Below are 18,797 nucleotides of genomic sequence, written 5' to 3'. Positions count from 1 at the left end.
GCTGGGACCACAGGGTCACAGAGAGGGCGGGTGCAGTCAGGAGAGGTCAGATGTCTTCTTCACCTCCGCCCCCAGGTCCTCACCTGCCCCAACGCCTCCTTCACCGACCTTGCTGAGATTGTATCACGTATCGAGCCTGCCAAGGTGGCTGCAGGGGACGGTGAGTTGGATCCCGAGACATACATGCCCAACAGCTGGGGGCGGTGGTGGCAATGTCCCCTGCTGACCCTCACTCTCAATAAGCTGCCCTGGGCACCAGGCTGGCTCTGGCAGCCCCTAGACCTGGTTGGCTGCACAGCGGGACCCCTGCCTGTGTATGGCCCCTGCCCCTGCTCAGGAGGTGACCCACATGGCCCTGCTCTCTGCCCAGATGAATCTGACTACCAGACTGAGTATGAGGAGGTGCTGCTGGGAGGCCCCAAGGACGCGTACGTTGACTTCCAAAGCGCCCCAGCCGACCGGGGCTCCGACTCGGTGAGCTGCCTGGACACCCTGTGCCCCTTGGCTGAGCCACGCGCGCTGAGGGCTCCAAAGCAGGCCACTGCTCCCTCCCTGCTGCCCTCCAGGGTTGCCCCACCTTGACCTTGACCATGTGCTGTTTACTAACAGGAGAATGAGCCCTCGCTTCGGCATCAACACTGAGGTCTGGCTTCCCCCAAAACAGCCGAGGACTCCTCAGCACCCCAGCTCTCTGACTAAAATGGGTAGAAGTTTCCACCCTGAAGCCAGCACCTCCGTGGCTCCATCTCAGAGTGCCTAGCTCCTGCAGCTCTTCCAGCCTGCCAGGGGGACCCACTGGGGCCCTGTGTGGAGTGTCACTCTGGGGCCACTCTGCCCTGGCCTCTCCTGGAGGGCCACTGGTCCTGACATCCTCTGCACACGCAGCAGTCATCGGGGCTGTGTCAGCCCTTGGGGCCTCTCGTGCTGGAGCCCTCGTGTTTCTGCTTTGCCTGTCAATAAAGGTAGATCTGATTATGTGGAACATGTGGTCCCTGTGCCGAGGTCCCTGGGGCCGGGGGCCCCACCAAGATGGGCAGCTCACAGTCCTGACCCTGCAGGGTATAGGGTTGCCTGCCTGCCTGTGAGGTCACCGCGTGAGACCCTGGGACCCCAAGCCAGGCAGGCAGGGCACCCAAGGTCGGGATGGTGCTTGTATCCGCCCAGCCAAGCATGAAGCCCCCGAGAGCTCTCAGGCGTTTTTCCTACTTTGTACACACAAAATTTTTCCCTAAGATGACGCGGGCACTTTGCTTTTCAGATCATTAAATAGCGCCAGGGAGTCCTTTTGTACAAAAAAATAGATCTGTCAGGCCTTTGACTCTGGGGTCCACGGTCCCTGCAGGTTTCCGAGGCGGGCACGTGGGTCTGCGAGACCAGGGAGCCCCTTGACCAAAGGGCCTGGGACCCTGTATCCAGGGGACCGCAGGCCTCGGTTTCCGGGTTCCGGGGGCAGCGCCGAGAGGGCAGAGCCGTGGTTGGTCCCGCCCATTGCCGGTGGGGCAGGCGGGGCTTCGCTGGGCCCCGCCCCTCTGACGCAAGGTGGGCGGGGTTTCCACCTCCCTGACGTCGCGGTGGGCGGAGCGCCACCCCCGGGCCTGGCAGTTCAGTCCGGTGCGGCGGGGCGCGTGGAGGGCCCCGGAGCTGCCATGCGGGTCCAGAGCCCGAACCCGAGCCCTAGCCTGATCCCAGTCCTCGGCGCGGCGCGGCACCCTCGACGGAGGCGGCGGGCGCGGGGCGCGCTCTGAGGCCTGGGGATGCGCCGCCGCCTCGATCATGGGCGCCGTCGCCTCCCGGAGGAGGGCGCTAAGAAGCGAGGCCATGTCTTCGGTGGCGGCCAAAGTGCGGTGAGTGCGGCGGGCCGCCCGCCGGGGCCAGCGCCGCCCCAGCCCCGTCCCGGTCCCTGCAGCATGCGCGTAGCCGGCGCCCGCCCCCACCTCCGTTCGGCTCCCCTCTCTGAGGTTGCGGTGGGCGAGGTGCCCGACCTCACGACCCCCACACGCACTGGGCGGCCGGGGCTGGAGGGAAAGCAGACCCGGGCCCCACCTGCAGGTCCGGCCAAGATGCGCGGGGCGCCAAGGGTCCCCGGAACTGCGACCTGTCAGCCCTGGGCGGTCTGAGGTGGGATGGGAGTGCTTGCTGGGGATGACCCCTGAGCCCTCCCTTGCGGGTGCAGAAGGCGTGGGTGGGGGGTGGGGGCGCCAGAGTGCGTGGTGTGCCCTGACGGCGCACCTCGCTGTCCACCCCCTCAGAGCAGCCCGAGCGTTTGGCGAGTACCTGTCCCAGAGTCACCCCGAAAACCGGAATGGTGCAGGTAGGGGCACGCGAGGCAGGGCCAGGACCTGGTCCACCCGTAGCTGCTAGTCTAGGGGAGGGCGTGCTGCTTGCTGCCCCGCAGACACGGCCCTTGCTTACTGTGTGCTGTGAGCGGGCAGCTACCGCCCTGCTGGGCTGGCTTCCTCACGCCCCCTGCCCTCCCTGGCCCAGAGCCCCAGGAGGAACTGCGAGTCACTCATCACCATGGCACCCACCCAGCCTGGGCCGTTGGCATGGCAACAGGCCTCCTGGCACCCCCCAGGGCTGGCACCACTGTCTCTGGGGGCCAGCTGGTGGGGGGGAGGGGAGAAGTTGGCACTGGGCACACGGGCGCGGTGGCAGGCTGGGAGGTGGCCTGCCTGTTCCTGCCCCCCATCACCCATAGGTAGCACAGTCTGTCACCCACACGGTGGAAGTGAAGTATGAACCTCTGGGGCATGGCACAGCTCAGAAAGCCCTTTTGTGAAGTTGTTCAGGCCCAGGGTTTGGTCAGTGGGCCAGGCACCCGCTGGGTGTCCATGCCCTGCCTCCAGAGCACCAGGAGACGGGAGGCAGGGCCAGCAGGCTGCGAGCTCACCTGGAGCCTCTCCCCAGACCACCTGCTGGCTGACGCCTGCTCTGGCCACGACGGGTCCCCCGAGATGCAGCCGGCCCCTCAGAACAAGCGCCGCCTTTCCCTCATCTCCAACGGCCGATATGAGGGCAGCCTTCCGGAGGAGGCTGCCAGCGGGAAGCCGGCTGGTGAGGGCCCCCAGCCCCGCGTGTACACCATCTCAGGGGAGCCGGCCCTGCTGCCCGGCCCGGAGGCCGAGGCCATCGAGCTGGCTGTGGTGAAGGGGCGGCGGCAACTGGAGCAGCACCCCCACCACCACAGCCAGCCCCTGCGCGCCAGCCCGGGCGGCAGTCACGAGGACGTCAGCAGGCCCTGCCAGAGCTGGGCGGGCAGCCGCCAGGGCTCCAAGGAGTGCCCCGGATGCGCCCAGCTCGCCCCCAGCCCCTCCCCTCAGGCCTTTGGGGTGGACCAGCCGCCTCTGCCTGAGGCTCCCGGCCGCCGCAAGAAGCTGGAGAGGATGTACAGCGTTGACCGAGTGTCTGGTGAGGGGCTGGGCGGGGGCCCGGGCAGCCCCCTCTGCAGCAGCAAGCGCCAGGAGGCCTGGACAGTGCGGGTGCCCCGGCCACCGCCCGCAGGTGGCGTCCTGCCACCACACCCCACGCCCAGCCAGGCTTCATGGTTGGCTTCAGGCTTGCCAGCACCAAGTCATGGCAGGCTTGCTTCCCCAGCACGGGGCTGGGAGGGTCTTCAGGGTGGAACGGGCAGCAAGCCTGGTTGAGTGGAAAGGTGGGGCTGCCTTCTGGGAGTGCTGGGGGACAGTCCCTCCCCTGGCACCCACCCAGTGGGACTCCTGCTCACCAAGGGGGCCTGGCCAGCTAGTGGGGCCCCCCACCAGAATTGTCGAGCAATGCGCATGGCTGAGGAGCCCTGGAGGCCTGCTGTCAGGAAGAAGCTGCCTGGGACATTCAGGTGGTCCCCATGCTTCTGGGCTCCGAGCCCATCACTTCCGGAAGAGCAGAATTCTACCTGGCAGACCCGCCGTGTGCTCTCCGGGCACCTCTTGAGCCTCCAAATCCACAGTCCAGTGGGGCATCAGGGCACAGGCCAGGGGTGCAGACATCGCCAGGTCCTCGTGCTCCTCTGAGGAACACAGGCCAGGTTCTGGAATGCGGTCAGGGAAGAGAATAGAGTGGCCTTCGACCACCCTGTCTGGTGGCTATAAGGCCTCTGGGAAGGGTCAATCTCCCTGCCTGGTGAGGGCCTCCACCAGGAAGGTCTGAGAGAGGGAAGGGCCGACCATGTGGACTCCAGAGTGTCTGGGCGGCAGAGAAAGCCCTGGAGCCCCAGGAGAGGCAGCCACGGTCCCTGCCCCGCCCCTCCGGCTTGAAGGCGACGAGTCAGTGCTTTTCCTGGGTGCCCTGGAGGCTGGCTGTGCTTTCCGGGAAACACGTGTCCGCTGTGGGCAGCAGGGGGAGAGCCAAGTGAAGACGAGCGTCACGAAGCCGCTGAGCTGTCACGGCTTGAACAGCTGAGCGGGCCTCGGAGCCTGCTGGCCCGGTGCCAGGCCCCGCCCCCCTACCCCGGGATAGGTCTAGGGAATCCTGTGCTCAGGAACACCCCCAGCCCTGGGCAGGTGGGAAAGGGCTCAGGAACCCCTAAGCCACCCTAGTCACTGCCCCCTTGGCCTCTTCCAGATGACGTCCCCATCCGTACCTGGTTCCCCAAGGAAAACCTCTTCAGTTTCCAGACAGCAACCACAACTATGCAAGCGTGAGTTGTGTCTGCTGTGCGCGGGGCCCAGGCCAGGGGCCTCTTCCTGCTGTTCAGGAGCTACTGCCCGGAGCCCACTTGGGCGGCCGCTCCCGAGCGCCCCCATTCCACCCGCTCTGCCTGAGTGTCAGCCTGCAGGAAGGCGGGCCTGGCTGCTCGCACCCCACCCCCACCCCCACCCTGTCCTGTCCCCACTGCCCTGCCCCGCGCGGTGCCGTCTCCTGGGGAGCGGGCGGGGGGCTGCGGCTGATGTAGTCAGCAGCAGGGGTGCTTCTCCCAGGCTGCTGCCCGGCTCTGCCCTGCGCACGCTCCAAACAGCAGCCTCCTTGCGTTGCCACGCACCGCGAGCCATCACAGCTTAGTCCCCTGGGGGGCGTGCTCTTGACCGTCACCCAGCTGGGTGAACGTTCTGTTGAGGAGTTCCCTCCAGGGCGGCACTCTGCTGCAGTGTCCCCTGCTCTGAAGACGCTCCCTGCAAGCTGCCTTGGGGCGTGCACTGCCGCCCTCAGGCTGAACAGGGGCCACTCTGCTGCGGGTCCCAGCAGGGCAAGGCACACAGTCAGGCCTCTGAGCAGCCTGAGCAGCATCGGGTGGCCTGGGCCAGCGTAACTTCAGCATCTGCTGCCCTTTCAAGGACTGGCCCGTGGCATAGCGGGCACCCTGGGGTGCCTGTGCGGGACCCTTCGAGTCAGGGACAAGAAGGAAACTAGCCCCGTGGGGTCAGAGGTCTGAGGGTCTCTGCTCACTGTGTCTTCTCCCTCACGCTGCCATTTCCCGCTGGGACTCCAGCATCTCGTAAGTACCAGGAGGACCTTGAGCCTGAGGGCGTGGTGGTTGTCCCTGGGGAACTCGCCCACCCGCACGTAGGTCGGGGCAGGCCAGGGACCTGGGCCCTGACCAGGAGGGCGTGCTGGGTCCTGGCGAGCAGCGAGCTGCACCAGGGCCTGTGGGGAGCTGGGCTGAGGACACGGCGAGGCAGGCTGGGACCCTCTGTCTGGCCCAGGGCCCTGGGTGCCTGCGGGCCCCGTTCTCGAGCCTCCGTCCCCACGTCTGTCCCTCCCGCCTGCGGCCAAGGGCAGTGCTGACTCGTGGCGGTTTCCCAGGGTGTTCAGGGGCTACGCGGAGAGGAAGCGCCGGAAACGGGAGAATGATTCCGCGTCTGTAATCCAGAGGTAGGGCCTGCCAGCCACTCGCCACCAGGGTCTGTCTCTTGTCTGTTCTGGTCTAGCCTGGGCCCCCCCAGTCCAGTGGACCTGATGGGGAAGGGCGGTGGCGACCACTGGCCTGGCCCTGCTCTGGGGACGCGTGCAGGCAGGAGGGGTCGTGTGGCCTGAGCTCCCAGGCCTGTGTGTTGGGGACACACTGAGCTGAACCGCAGCCAGTAGGCCCACGCATGCCTTTCTTGGGCCCTTGAAGCCCAGAGCTGTGGGATCAGCAGGCAGGCTTATCCTCCCAAACCCCACCTCAGATGTGTCCAGGAAGCTTGACTGTCTGTCTTGCAAATGGGGCCTTGGCAGGACACAAAGTTTGGAGTTCAAGAGACCTGCCTCTGAGGCGGCCTAGGGACACAACATCAGGAGTGGGGGCATGTGCTGGCCCCAGGCCCACCTCGCGGTGCGGCCCGCTGTGCTGCCTTGGCCATCGTGCGCGGGAAGCAGGAACTCTTGACGCCTTGAGAAGGGGGTTGGGGGTGGTCAGAGTGTGCCTGGGTGCACGGAGGGAAGGGAAGGGTAGGCAGCAGGGATGGGAGACCAAGTGCACAGGTCACCAAGGGAGCTGTCCTGGGAGGAGGGTGGGGGCAACAGGAAGCTTGATAACCTTGCTGTGTCCCAGCGGCCAATGGGCTGGGAGGCTCGAGGAAGAGAGGACCGGGTGGGATTGGCCTGTGGAAGAGCTGGGTGCGCCGGGAGGGCACCCCTCACGGAAAGGGACGAAGTCGGGGAGGGGAGCACGGAGGAGGAGCACGCCCACCCCTCCTGGTGGCCCTCACCAGCACCCCTGTGCTTCCACTCCTAGGAACTTCCGCAAACACCTGCGCATGGTCGGCAGCCGGCGGGTGAAGGCCCAGAGTAAGGCCCAGAGTGAGGCGGACGGGTGGGCGGCGCTGCTCTTGGCCGACTGGGGCTTGGCGTGCTGCTCTCTGCGCCCCCAAGGCGGGTGTCGCCACCGGGCACCTTCCCACACCCAGGCTCCGCCCAAAGGACAGGGCCCCGCCCCTTCACGCAGACTCCGCCCGTGTCCCCCGACCCTGCCCGGTCCGCCTTTTGCCCCTCTCCTACCCGTCCCATTGCAGCGGCATCCTGCACCCTCCAGACCCCGCCGGCCCGCGTCCTGCCCAGCCGCCGATCCCAGCCACCTCCCGTGGCTGCAGGCCACGTCCCTAACGGGCTCTGCTCTCACTGCAGCGTTCGCCGAGCGGCGCGAGCGGAGCTTCAGCCGGTCCTGGAGCGACCCCACCCCCATGAAAGCCGACACCTCTCACGACTCCCGAGACAGTAGGTGCCCGGCACCGCAGGCCGGCCCACCTTCCCCAGATGCTCCCCTAGGCCCCCAGCCCCACGCTTCCAGCACCCAGACGGCTAGGCTTCTGCGCTTCCGCTGGACCTCGGTTTATTGGGCTGAGGGGGGCGCTCTGACACCTCCAGTCTTCTGGGTAGGGGTTACTAAGGGCCAGGGTTCACTGGCTACCCTGCCTGGTGCCCCTAACGCCGGAAACCTGCAGTACCTGATTTCTCCTTGGCCCAGACGCCAGGCACACCGGGCTGGAGCTGACACTTGCACCTCGGCTCCCACTGGCCTTGCCCTAGGGCCCACAGCCTTCCCTGCCAGGCCGCCTCCAGCTGGTGGCAGCAGCCCGGCTTGCCCTCAGCTTGGCTCTCTTACCTGCCCTGGGTTTCTCACTGGCCTGGAGGGCCCTCTGGGACACGGCTTGCTGGCTCTGTCCCCTGCCCATCTCTGGGGTTGCAGCCAGGGCGGGTGGTACTCCAGATGGTCCTCAGCCTGGTGGCACGTCCTGCCCTCCAGGTAGTGACCTGCAGAGCTCCCATTGCACCTTGGGCGAGGCTTTCGAGGACCTGGACTGGGAGACTGAGAAGGGCCTGGAGGCTGTAGCCTGTGACACTGAGGGCTTCGTGCCACCCAAGGTCATGGTGAGGCCCGGTGCAGCTACTGCTCAGTGGTGGGGGCGGGGTGGGGGGCTCCAGGACGGCCAAGGCCCTGAGTGCCTCCCCTGTCCACAGCTCATTTCCTCCAAAGTGCCCAAAGCCGAGTACATCCCCACCATCATCCGCAGGGACGACCCCGCCATCATCCCCATCCTCTACGTGAGTGCTTCTGTCTCGGGGTTGGGTGGAGGAGCACTGTCCCCATCCTCTATGTGAGTGCTCCCAGCCCCATCTTGGGGTTGGGTGGGGCACTATCCTCATCCTCTGTGGGAGTGCTCCCAGCCCCGTCTCAGGGTCGGGTGGGGCGCTATCCCCCTCCTCTATGTGAGTGCTCCCAGCCCCGTTTAGGGTTGGGTGGGGGGGCGCTATCCCCATCCTCTATGTGAGTGCTCCCAGCCCCGTCTCAGGTCGGGTGGGAAGCGCTATCCCCATCCTCTACCTGAGTACTCCCAGCCCCATCTCGGGTTGAGTGGGTAGCACTGCCCGAGAGGGGCTCTAACCTGGGATCTTGTCTTCCCTAGGACCATGAGCATGCAACCTTCGAGGACATCCTGGGTATGTGCCCTCTGACCCCTCTGCCTTCTGATCTCCGAGGGGCTGGGGGGGGGGGAGGGGAGGCGCAGACGGACGGTGGGGGCAGCATTCATACCCCTCCCTCCCCAGAGGAGATAGAGAAGAAGCTGAATATCTACCACAAGGGGGCCAAAATCTGGAAGATGCTGATTTTCTGCCAGGTAGGGCTCAGCCCTTCCTGCCCGGGAGTGGGGCCGGGGTGGAGGATGCCACCTCCAGAGATATGCACGTTTGCATCTGCACGTGTTGAGGGAACAGTGGTTGGACACCCCCAGCGTGCAGTCCCATCCCACTAACCGCAGACTCTCACAGGGTGGGCCAGGACACTTGTACCTGCTCAAGAACAAGGTGGCCACCTTTGCCAAAGTGGAGAAGGAAGAGGACATGATCCAGTGAGCAGGGGGTGCCCGGGGGGCTGGGGGGCAGGGGCCAGTGTCTGCTGGGGTACCATGTCCCCTCTCACTTGGCGGTCGGGCTGGAGGCTGCCTGTGACCACCCCTTCCCCACCAGCTTCTGGAAGCGGTTGAGCCGCTTAATGAGCAAAGTGAACCCTGAGCCGAACGTCATCCATGTCATGGGCTGCTACGTCCTGGGGAACCCCAATGGGGAGAAGGTACAGCACCCTGCTTCTCTGCAGACTCCCTTTCCGTCTCAGCCCTCCCATAGAGATCCCCGTGCCTGGCCTCACCAGCTGGGGCTTCTTGCTCCCCATCCCCGCTTCTCCCCGCCGCTGTCTTGCTCTGCCCTGCACTCAGAGTCCACTCCCTCCTTTCAGCTCTTCCAGAACCTCAGGACCCTCATGACTCCTTACAGGGTCATCTTCGAGTCGCCCCTGGAGCTGTCGGCTCAAGGTGAGCGCTGGGCTGGCCAGCCGGGGCGTGGTGTCCCCGCGGGCGAGGCGGGGCGGGGGGCGGGGCGGGGTGTCCCGGAGGCGGGGCTGAGCCCGCCCTCGCCCCTCCCGCCTCAGGGAAGCAGATGATCGAGACCTACTTTGACTTCCGGCTGTACCGCCTGTGGAAGAGCCGCCAGCACTCGAAGCTGCTGGACTTTGAGGACGTTCTGTGAGGGGCGGGACCGCCGCCCGGCCGCTCCCTCAGACCGGCGCCAGGCTGGGCCGCTGCGAGCTGCCCGGTGCCGCGTGGGTCCCGGTCTTCACGGCCACTTCAGGGCATCTCAGACGTCGCTCAGGTTCCCTCCCAGGGCTCCGGTCCTCACGGCACCACGGGTCTCAGCGGCCACCGCCCCCGCGCCCCGGAGGAGCCCCCGCGGCTGGCGGATGCTGCCCGGGCCTCGCCTGGAGGCTCAGCGCTGGGGCGGCGCCTCTGCAGGTTCATAGAAATAAGTGCAATTTTCTACAACCCCTGAGACAATTCAAAGGGAAGCAGCGTTACTAGTTAACTAGTTAAGTGCTGAGTTACTAGTCATGGCATAGATCACCCGGCTCAACGTGTGTCCAGGATCCTCTGCCTCAGCTCCCCAGCCCTGCCGTATCCGATCACCAGCACCAGGGCGGCCCGTCTGCCTGGCCTGGCTCCGTCCCGGCCGAGTCCCTGATGGTCTGTGCTTGCGCTGCCCTCGCCCCTGCTTCCCTGACCGCGGCACCGGCTCGCGGGGGTGCCCAAGGGCAGCGGGGACACGCCTTCCTTTCACTCGGAGGGCGCCCTGGGTCGAGCCAGGCCCTGCCTGCTCCCCGGCCCCCTGTACCCAACCGGCTCCCCGCTGCTGTTCGGCTCAGCTTTTGGCAGCCGAGCTCTGAAGGCCTCTCCCGGTGCAGGGGCTTGGGTCTTGGCGGGGCCTGCCGGGGCTGGGTCCTGGCGGGTGAAACTCCTGCCGCCTGCTGCATGGGGGCCTGGACCCCCCGCAGCCTGGCCCGAGGGAGGGCGGGGCAGCCGCTGGGCTGTGCGCACGCAGCCTGCCGGTGGCCCAGTGGGCGGGCCCTTGTACATAGCTGGCGCTCGGGGGCTGGCCCCCCTGTGCAGAGTGTGGTCTGAGAAACCCGGCTGTGCCCCCCGTCGAGGGGAGAGGGGGGGCTCGTGCCGGGCTATGAACAATGTACGACACCCCGTAGAGTGACCATTAAATCTGACCCTCTGCTGCGGCCACTGCGTGGGTCTCCTCTCTCAGCGCCGTGCACTGCCTCTCTGGACCCAGAAGATTCTGGGCCTGCTGATCTGAGCTTGTTGCTGTGGTGGCCGCCTGTGCACCCTGGCCCGGACTGAGGGGCACGGGCGGGTGGTCTGCAGATGAGGGCAGAGACGCCGCGCCCGCAGCCTCTGCCCCAGCCCTGCACACAGAGCTGAGGGCCCCGTGGTCAGCAGTGTGGCCACAAGGGGAGCCCAGGAAGTGATCACAGGGCCGGCTGGCCACCCCCACGTGTGCCATGCCCCCTGTACCCAGTGACCAGGATGTTGTTGGGTCCAGCTGGGCCTGGCTTCCCCGGAGGTTTCTGGTCCAGTTGCCGGTGGGCAGATCAACAGGTGGCTGGTGGGTTCATCTGGGCTACCAAGGGCTGGGGAGGGTGGGAGGCTGCCCATGGTGGTGTGAGTGAGGGCTGGGAGGCCGGGGGTCCCGGGGACTTGGAGGCTGGTGGCCTGGAAGGGGGTGATGTTGCCAGGAGAACTCACATCTAGATGAAAGTCTGGGCGAGGAGCCAGGCAGATAGCCCCCCAGTGCGACCCACCCACCTCACCCTGGGCTTAGGCGGCACGACGGCCGTGTCACCTGCCAACCTGACCCGGGGCTGCCAGAAGCTTTGTCACGTGCCCCCGCCCCTCTCCCGACCTCCCACGGGGATGCTGGAGTCCATCTGGGCTGCTTCAGCAAGTAGATTTGCCCCACAGTCTTCAGGGTCAGCCTGGTGGATCAGGGCTGGCAGGGTCTGCCCTCGGAAGACTTGAGGTCTTGCATTTGGTCCACGAGCTTCCCTCCCTCACGCACAGAACCACCAGAAGCATGATGAGGGGGCGTCAAATCCAGAAGGCACCCAGGAGCAAAGCGGTGTAAACACAGAAAGCATTGTGGGAAAAGAACAGAGGGAGGGGGTGGCAGACGTGGAGGCAGGCTGGGTGGGGGTGCCGAAGCAACCTCAGGTCTGCAGCTTCTGCACACCCACCTCAGCTGGGAGCAGCAGCCACCAGGGGGCGCTGAGGAGAAGTGCTGGCACCTAGTGGGAGAGGTAAGGGCTCCCCTGGGGGCTCAGTGGGTAACAGTCTGTCTGCCAAGAGACGTGGGTTCGATCCCTAGGTTGGGAAGATCCCCTGGAGTAGGAAATGGCAACCCACTCCAGCCTTCTTGTCTGGAAAATTCCATGGACAGAGGAGCCTGACAGGCTACCGTCCGTGGATTGCAAAGACTTGAACACAGGTGAGCAAATGAGCAAGCATGCACATGAGGGATTAAGGTCCTTCCCATACGAAGGCTTATATTAACAAGAAAGAGACAGAGCCAACAGGGAGAGTGAGTGGAGGGCTGAATCGACACCTCACAGAGAAAGAAATCAAGCGGCCTATAAAAAGCCAGTGAAGGGAAAGAGATGTGTCCTGCCTGTTGGTTTTGCAAACATTTTAAAGGATCTGAGTCACCCTGTGCTGGTGACTGTGTGGGGAGGAGATCATGTTAATTGCTGTAGACTTCTTGGAAAGCAATCTGACAATAGCTCTTAAAACGTAATTCGTAAACATGGAGCCAGCACCTCCCTGGGGCCTCCTGCATGGGTGTCCATGTGCCACAGCTCATGCCATTAATGGGGGCCAGCCAGGTCATGGGGACGGCCGTCCCAGAAGCAGCACATCATTCCCAAGTGGGGTTTTGAGGGAGAAGGATGGTTGGGCTCGCAAGAGGCCTGCACGTTCTCCGTTTAAACTGAAGAGGTCACACAGATGGGTGTGTTCCTCTCACCTCCCGTGACACGTGAACCCTTTTAATTACCCGGGCAGGCCTGCTGTCCAGCCCTCACCTCCTGGGACAGCATGGGCAGAGGTGGCCCCGGCCTGCCCTCTCTACCTTCCTGCTCTCTCCAAGCCTTGCAGCGTGCACACCCCAGCCTACATGGCCACGCTCACCCCCACAACCCCACACAGTGTCCACCGCGCGCCTGATGCCCTGCTCTGGATGTGTGCCCCAGGGGACAGAGCCACAGCACATCTGCCTTGTTTAGAACCTTCCATCACCATCAGGATGAAACTCAGACCCACCATCTGCCCTGCTTCCAGAAAGGACACGCTGTACCAACAACTCCTTTAATAGGTTTGTGTCCAGAGTCTCATGTGAGTTCCCAGGGAGGAGTCAGAGATCAGGATTAGGAAGGCAATCATCAAAGCCACGGTGGGAGGCACCCTCCATTGGTTCCAGCCCTTGCAGTGGTCACTAGACTGGGCCAGGTCTGTCTGAGAACCAGGAAGACAGTCACGTGGACTAGACATGCTGTGTATATCAGATAGGCTCAAGGGCTGGGAAGGGAACTGTCGGTGGGGGTGGGAACCTGCAAAGGTACTTATGAGTCCTTGGCCTTGCTCCCAGGGCTGTGTGGGCTGAATCCAACCAGCACCTGCAGCAGCGGCCCAGCCCACTCCCAGACCCACCCTTAGAGTGTGGCTGAATCCCCAGCACTCTCCACAGGCCACAGACAAGACCTCAGTCTCATACAGGGTACTCGAAACATTACAGACCGGAAGAGCCATAGAGATCTTGACCAGCAGACACAGGCTGCCAGCAGGTGCCAAGGATGAGAAGCCGCGGTGTTGAAATTATCTGACGAAGACTTGGAAGAGCTGTTGTAAAGATGCTCAAATAATAAAACAGCCAGTTATTACCAGCAATGTGGGTTTATTTGGGAACAGGAAATAATTGGAATGCAAGACGAGAAAACTAAGGTGAACCATAAGCAAGTACAGAGAACAAAAGAAAGAAAGCTCTACCATAGAGAAAGGGGGTTGGAAGGGCTGTTCTAAACAGAGAGCCCATTGGAGGAAGCCGGGAGCCGGAAGTGTGGCGGCTTTCCATGGGTCGCACGGCGACAGCCTCTCATTGGCTGAGCTGTTGCCGGGCGGGGAGAAAATCTCCCGCCTGGGGCGCAGGTCTGCACCTTCCCGTGGGGTCTGCGACCGAGGCTGCGCCGCAGGCCCTCGGGGCTTCCCGGGCGGCGCTGGTGGTAGAGAGTCGCCTTCCGGTATAGGAGACCTGGGTTTGCTCCCTGGACGGGAAGACCAAGGTCCCCACCCCAGTTCTGCCTGGAGAGTCCACGGACCGAGGAGCGGGCGCCGGTCCGGGGTCGCCAAGGGTCGGGCGTGACTGAGACCGACCCTCGGTAGGGCTGAGAGCGCCCCCTTCTGGCCTCGCGTTAAACAAGGTTTCTGCTTACTAATTTTCACATTTCCCCTCTTTGATGAAGATTTTCCTCTAAAAGTGTTGCTTATCAACACATTTTTTAAATGGATTCAGTGACTTTTTGTCAGTGCCAGGGAGGACCTTTCCTGGATATCATGTCCCTCTTGGAAGAGAGGTTGGAAAACTCTGGAGGCACATTCAAGTAACAGAGGGGTGGCCAGAGGTCTCAGGGATTTCCCTTCTGAAGTGTGTCTTAGAACAGTGACTACAGCAAGGGCACACGCGCCTCGGAGAGAAACAAGCACTTGGAGAAGGCGCGGTACAGGAATGACATGAAGCAATAGCTGATGAACTTTCCCCCAAACAGGGAAACTGCAGGGACTTCTTGTTTATTTAAATTGAAGTATAGTTGATTTCCAATACTGGGTTATCAGAGACTTTCTCATTTGGGAAAGACTGTCAGTCACACAGCCTGCAGGTCACACATCCAGCCCGTGAATTTTGGTAAGATTGCAGAGTTAGTTAGTAGTCCAGATGAGAGAGGTGTGTGAGTTTCAGACCATCTAACAAGCCTGATCCTGGCGTCGGCTCAGATGTGGTCTGCTTCAGTTCCAGGAAATCTTTACTTTCAGGTCTCCAGTTGGTGTGCAGGGGTGGGCACTCTCGGCGTGTCACCTGGATCCAGAGTCTCTTCCCTGGAGCCTGTAATAGCCCAATTGGGAAAAGAATTTGAAAAAGAACGACACGTGTGTAGGTATACCTGAATCACCTTGCTGTACCCTGAAACTAACACAACATTGTCAATCAACTATGTTTCAATAGAAAACAAAACTTAAATACAGGGGCAGATTCTGAGAGGTTCAGAGCAGGAGGAAGTGGGGAGAGCTGCACGTACAAAGGCAGCTCAGTGAGAGAATTAGAAAGCGGCCGCCGAGGGCAAGGAGGAGGTGAAAGCTGAACAGAAGGGCCCGAAGAAGGTGGGGGCGCGGAGAGGCCACTGAGCACACGGGGCTGAGCACACGGGGCTGCTGAGCACATGGGGTGCTGAGCACACGGGGCTGAGCACACAGGGCTGAGCACACGGGGTGCTGAGCACACGGGGCTGCTGAGCACACGGGGCTGCTGAGCACACGGGGCTGAGCACACGGGGCTGAGCACACGGGGTGCTGAGCACACGGGGCTGCTCAGCACACGGGGCTGCTCAGCACACGGGACTGAGCACACGGGGCTGAGCACACGGGGTGCTGAGCACATGGGGTGCTGAGCACATGCGGCTGCGCACACAGGGCTGCTGAGCACACACACAGGGCTGCTGAGCACAAGGGGCTGAGCACACAGGGCTGAGCACACGGGGTGCTGAGCACACGGGGCTGCTCAGCACACGGGGCTGAGCACACGGGGCTGCTCAGCACACGGGGTGCTGAGCACACGGGGCTGAGCATACGGGACTGCTGAGCACACGGGGCTGCTGAGCACATGGGGCTGAGCACACGGGGCTGCTGAGCACACGGGACTGAGCACACGGGGCTGAGCACATGGGGCTGAGTACACGGGGTGCTAGCGCACGGGGCTGAGCACACGGGGCTGAGCACACAGGGCTGCTGAGCACACGGGGCTGCTGAGCACACGGGGTGCTGAGCGCACGGGGCTGAGCACACAGGGCTGCTGAGCACACGGGGTGCTGAGCACACGGGACTGCTGAGCATACGGGGTGGCTGAGCACACGGGGCTGAGCACACGGGGCTGCTGAGCACACGGGGTGCTGAGCGCACGGGGTGCTGAGTGCACGGGGTGCTGAGCACACGGGGCTGAGCACACAGGGCTGCTGAGCACACGGGGTGCTGAGCGCACGGGGTGCTGAGCACACAGGGCTGAGCACACAGGGCTGCTCAGCACATGGGACTGAGTGCACAGGGCTGAGCACACGGGGCTGAGCACACGGGGCTGCTGAGCACACGGGGCTGCTGAGCACACCAGGGCTGCTGAGCACACGGGGTGCTGAGCACACGGGACTGCTGAGCATACAGGGTGGCTGAGCACACGGGGCTGAGCACACGGGGCTGCTGAGCACACGGGGCTGCTGAGCGCACGGGGCTGAGCACACAGGGCTGCTGAGCATACGGGGTGGCTGAGCACACGGGGCTGAGCACACGGGGCTGCTGAGCACACGGGGTGCTGAGCGCACGGGGTGCTGAGCGCACGGGGTGCTGAGCACACGGGGCTGAGCACACAGGGCTGCTGAGCACACGGGGTGCTGAGCACACAGGGCTGAGCACACAGGGCTGCTCAGCACATGGGACTGAGTGCACAGGGCTGAGCACACGGGGCTGCTGAGCACACGGGGCTGCTGAGCACACGGGGCTGCTGAGCACACCAGGGCTGCTGAGCACACGGGGTGCTGAGCACACAGGACTGCTGAGCATACAGGGTGGCTGAGCACACGGGGCTGAGCACACAGGGCTGCTGAGCACACGGGGCTGCTGAGTGCACGGGGCTGAGCGCACGGGGCTGAGCACACGGGGCTGAGCACACAGGGCTGCTGAGCATACGGGGTGGCTGAGCACACAGGGCTGAGCACACGGGGTGCTGAGCACATGGGGCTGAGCACACGGGGCTGCTGAGCACACGGGGCTGAGCACACAGGGCTCCTGAGCACACGGGGTGCTGAGCACACGGGGCTGAGCACACGGGGCTGAGCACATGGGGCTGAGTACACGGGGTGTTAGCGCACGGGGCTGAGCACACGGGGCTGAGCACACGGGGCTGCTGAGCACACGGGGCTGCTGAGCACACGGGGTGCTGAGCGCACGGGGCTGAGCACACAGGGCTGCTGAGCATACGGGGTGGCTGAGCACACGGGGCTGAGCACACGGGGCTGCTGAGCACACGGGGTGCTGAGCGCACGGGGTGCTGAGCACACAGGGCTGAGCACACAGGGCTGCTCAGCACATGGGACTGAGTGCACAGGGCTGAGCACACGGGGCTGAGCACACGGGGCTGCTGAGCACACGGGGCTGCTGAGCACACCAGGGCTGCTGAGCACACGGGGTGCTGAGCACACGGGACTGCTGAGCATACAGGGTGGCTGAGCACACGGGGCTGAGCACACGGGGCTGCTGAGCACACGGGGCTGCTGAGCGCACGGGGCTGAGCACACAGGGCTGCTGAGCATACGGGGTGGCTGAGCACACGGGGCTGAGCACACGGGGCTGCTGAGCACACGGGGTGCTGAGCGCACGGGGTGCTGAGCGCACGGGGTGCTGAGCACACGGGGCTGAGCACACAGGGCTGCTGAGCACACGGGGTGCTGAGCACACAGGGCTGAGCACACAGGGCTGCTCAGCACATGGGACTGAGTGCACAGGGCTGAGCACACGGGGCTGCTGAGCACACGGGGCTGCTGAGCACAGGGGGCTGCTGAGCACACCAGGGCTGCTGAGCACACGGGGTGCTGAGCACACAGGACTGCTGAGCATACAGGGTGGCTGAGCACACGGGGCTGAGCACACGGGGCTGCTGAGCACACGGGGCTGCTGAGTGCACGGGGCTGAGCGCACGGGGCTGAGCACACGGGGCTGCTGAGCACACGGGGCTGCTGAGCACACGGGGCTGCTGAGCACACCAGGGCTGCTGAGCACACGGGGTGCTGAGCACACAGGACTGCTGAGCATACAGGGTGGCTGAGCACACGGGGCTGAGCACACGGGGCTGCTCAGCACACGGGGCTGAGCACACGGGGCTGCTCAGCACACGGGGTGCTGAGCACACGGGGCTGAGCATACGGGACTGCTGAGCACACGGGGCTGCTGAGCACATGGGGCTGAGCACACGGGGCTGCTGAGCACACGGGACTGAGCACACGGGGCTGAGCACATGGGGTGCTGAGCGCACAGGGCTGAGCGCAGGAGGCTGAGCACACGGGGCTGCTGAGCACACCGGGCTGAGCACACAGGGCTCCTGAGCACACGGGGTGCTGAGCACACGGGGCTGAGCACACGGGGCTGAGCACATGGGGCTGAGTACACGGGGTGCTAGCGCACGGGGCTGAGCACACGGGGCTGAGCACACAGGGCTGCTGAGCACACGGGGCTGCTGAGCACACGGGGTGCTGAGCGCACAGGGCTGAGCACACAGGGCTGCTGAGCACACGGGGTGCTGAGCGCATGGGGTGCTGAGCACACGGGGCTGAGCACACGGGGCTGCTGAGCACACGGGGTGCTGAGCGCATGGGGTGCTGAGCACACGGGGCTGAGCACACGGGGCTGCTGAGCACACGGGGTGCTGAGCGCATGGGGTGCTGAGCACACGGGGCTGAGCACACAGGGCTGCTGAGCACACGGGGTGCTGAGCGCACGGGGTGCTGAGCACACAGGGCTGAGCCCACAGGGCTGCTCAGCACATGGGACTGAGTGCACAGGGCTGAGCACACGGGACTGCTGAGCATACGGGGTGGCTGAGCACACGGGGCTGAGCACACGGGGCTGCTGAGCACACGGGGTGCTGAGCGCACGGGGCTGAGCACACGGGGTGGCTGAGCACACGGGGCTGAGCACACGGGGCTGCTCAGCACACGGGGCTGAGCACACGGGGCTGCTCAGCACACGGGGTGCTGAGCACACGGGGCTGAGCATACGGGACTGCTGAGCACACGGGGCTGCTGAGCACATGGGGCTGAGCACACGGGGCTGCTGAGCACACGGGACTGAGCACACGGGGCTGAGCACACGGGGTGCTGAGCGCACAGGGCTGAGCGCATGAGGCTGAGCACACAGGGCTGCTGAGCACACGGGGCTGAGCACACAGGGCTCCTGAGCACACGGGGTGCTGAGCACACGGGGCTGAGCACACGGGGCTGAGCACATGGGGCTGAGTACACGGGGTGTTAGCGCACGGGGCTGAGCACACGGGGCTGAGCACACAGGGCTGCTGAGCACACGGGGCTGCTGAGCACACGGGGTGCTGAGCGCACGGGGCTGAGCACACAGGGCTGCTGAGCATACGGGGTGGCTGAGCACACGGGGCTGAGCACACGGGGCTGCTGAGCACACGGGGTGCTGAGCGCATGGGGTGCTGAGCACACGGGGCTGAGCACACAGGGC

At 64.5% G+C, this 18,797-nt stretch overlaps 2 protein-coding genes and 1 long non-coding RNA gene across 9 annotated transcripts in view; 2 read left to right on the top strand and 1 right to left on the bottom strand.

Moving 5' to 3' along the window:
* The window catches only part of PNPLA7 (patatin like phospholipase domain containing 7), a 78,298-nt gene extending 77,318 nt beyond the window's left edge, over positions 1 to 980 (top strand). For all 5 annotated transcript variants that reach the window (XM_061434293.1, XM_061434295.1, XM_061434292.1 and 2 more), the window contains 3 exons: positions 76 to 160; positions 371 to 474; positions 610 to 980. In XM_061434293.1, coding sequence (XP_061290277.1) covers positions 76 to 160; positions 371 to 474; positions 610 to 642 — 222 coding nt within the window. In that variant the 3' untranslated portion in view covers positions 643 to 980. The remainder of the gene's footprint in view (positions 1 to 75; positions 161 to 370; positions 475 to 609) is intronic.
* Positions 981 to 1,084: 104 nt separating this feature from the next.
* On the top strand, positions 1,085 to 10,471 carry NSMF (NMDA receptor synaptonuclear signaling and neuronal migration factor). 3 transcript variants are annotated; one of them, XM_061434306.1, is made up of 15 exons: positions 1,085 to 1,844; positions 2,250 to 2,311; positions 2,908 to 3,054; positions 4,561 to 4,636; positions 5,740 to 5,808; positions 6,653 to 6,705; positions 7,042 to 7,135; positions 7,665 to 7,785; positions 7,876 to 7,959; positions 8,322 to 8,355; positions 8,464 to 8,534; positions 8,686 to 8,765; positions 8,884 to 8,986; positions 9,149 to 9,224; positions 9,341 to 10,471. In XM_061434306.1, exons 1-15 carry the CDS (start codon positions 1,774 to 1,776, stop codon positions 9,436 to 9,438), a joined length of 1,239 nt encoding a protein of 412 aa, XP_061290290.1. In that variant the 5' UTR covers positions 1,085 to 1,773; the 3' UTR covers positions 9,439 to 10,471. The 3 variants fall into 3 exon arrangements, with proteins under 3 accessions (XP_061290290.1, XP_061290288.1, XP_061290289.1); XM_061434304.1 differs by having other exon boundaries at positions 2,908 to 3,408; XM_061434305.1 differs by lacking the exon at positions 7,042 to 7,135 and having other exon boundaries at positions 2,908 to 3,408; positions 7,661 to 7,785.
* A 2,580-nt stretch (positions 10,472 to 13,051) lies between these two features.
* LOC133257847 (uncharacterized) overlaps positions 13,052 to 18,797 on the bottom strand; it is a 17,170-nt gene continuing 11,424 nt past the window's right edge. Inside the window, exon 3 of the long non-coding RNA XR_009739715.1 lies at positions 13,052 to 14,400. This is a non-coding gene — a long non-coding RNA (uncharacterized LOC133257847). The remainder of the gene's footprint in view (positions 14,401 to 18,797) is intronic.

Source organism: Bos javanicus, chromosome 11 (genome assembly GCF_032452875.1).
Source record: "Bos javanicus breed banteng chromosome 11, ARS-OSU_banteng_1.0, whole genome shotgun sequence".
Classification (NCBI taxonomy): Eukaryota; Metazoa; Chordata; class Mammalia; order Artiodactyla; family Bovidae; genus Bos; species Bos javanicus.
Note: the sequence above shows the minus strand (reverse complement) of the source record. Positions and strands in the feature narration are given on the sequence as shown.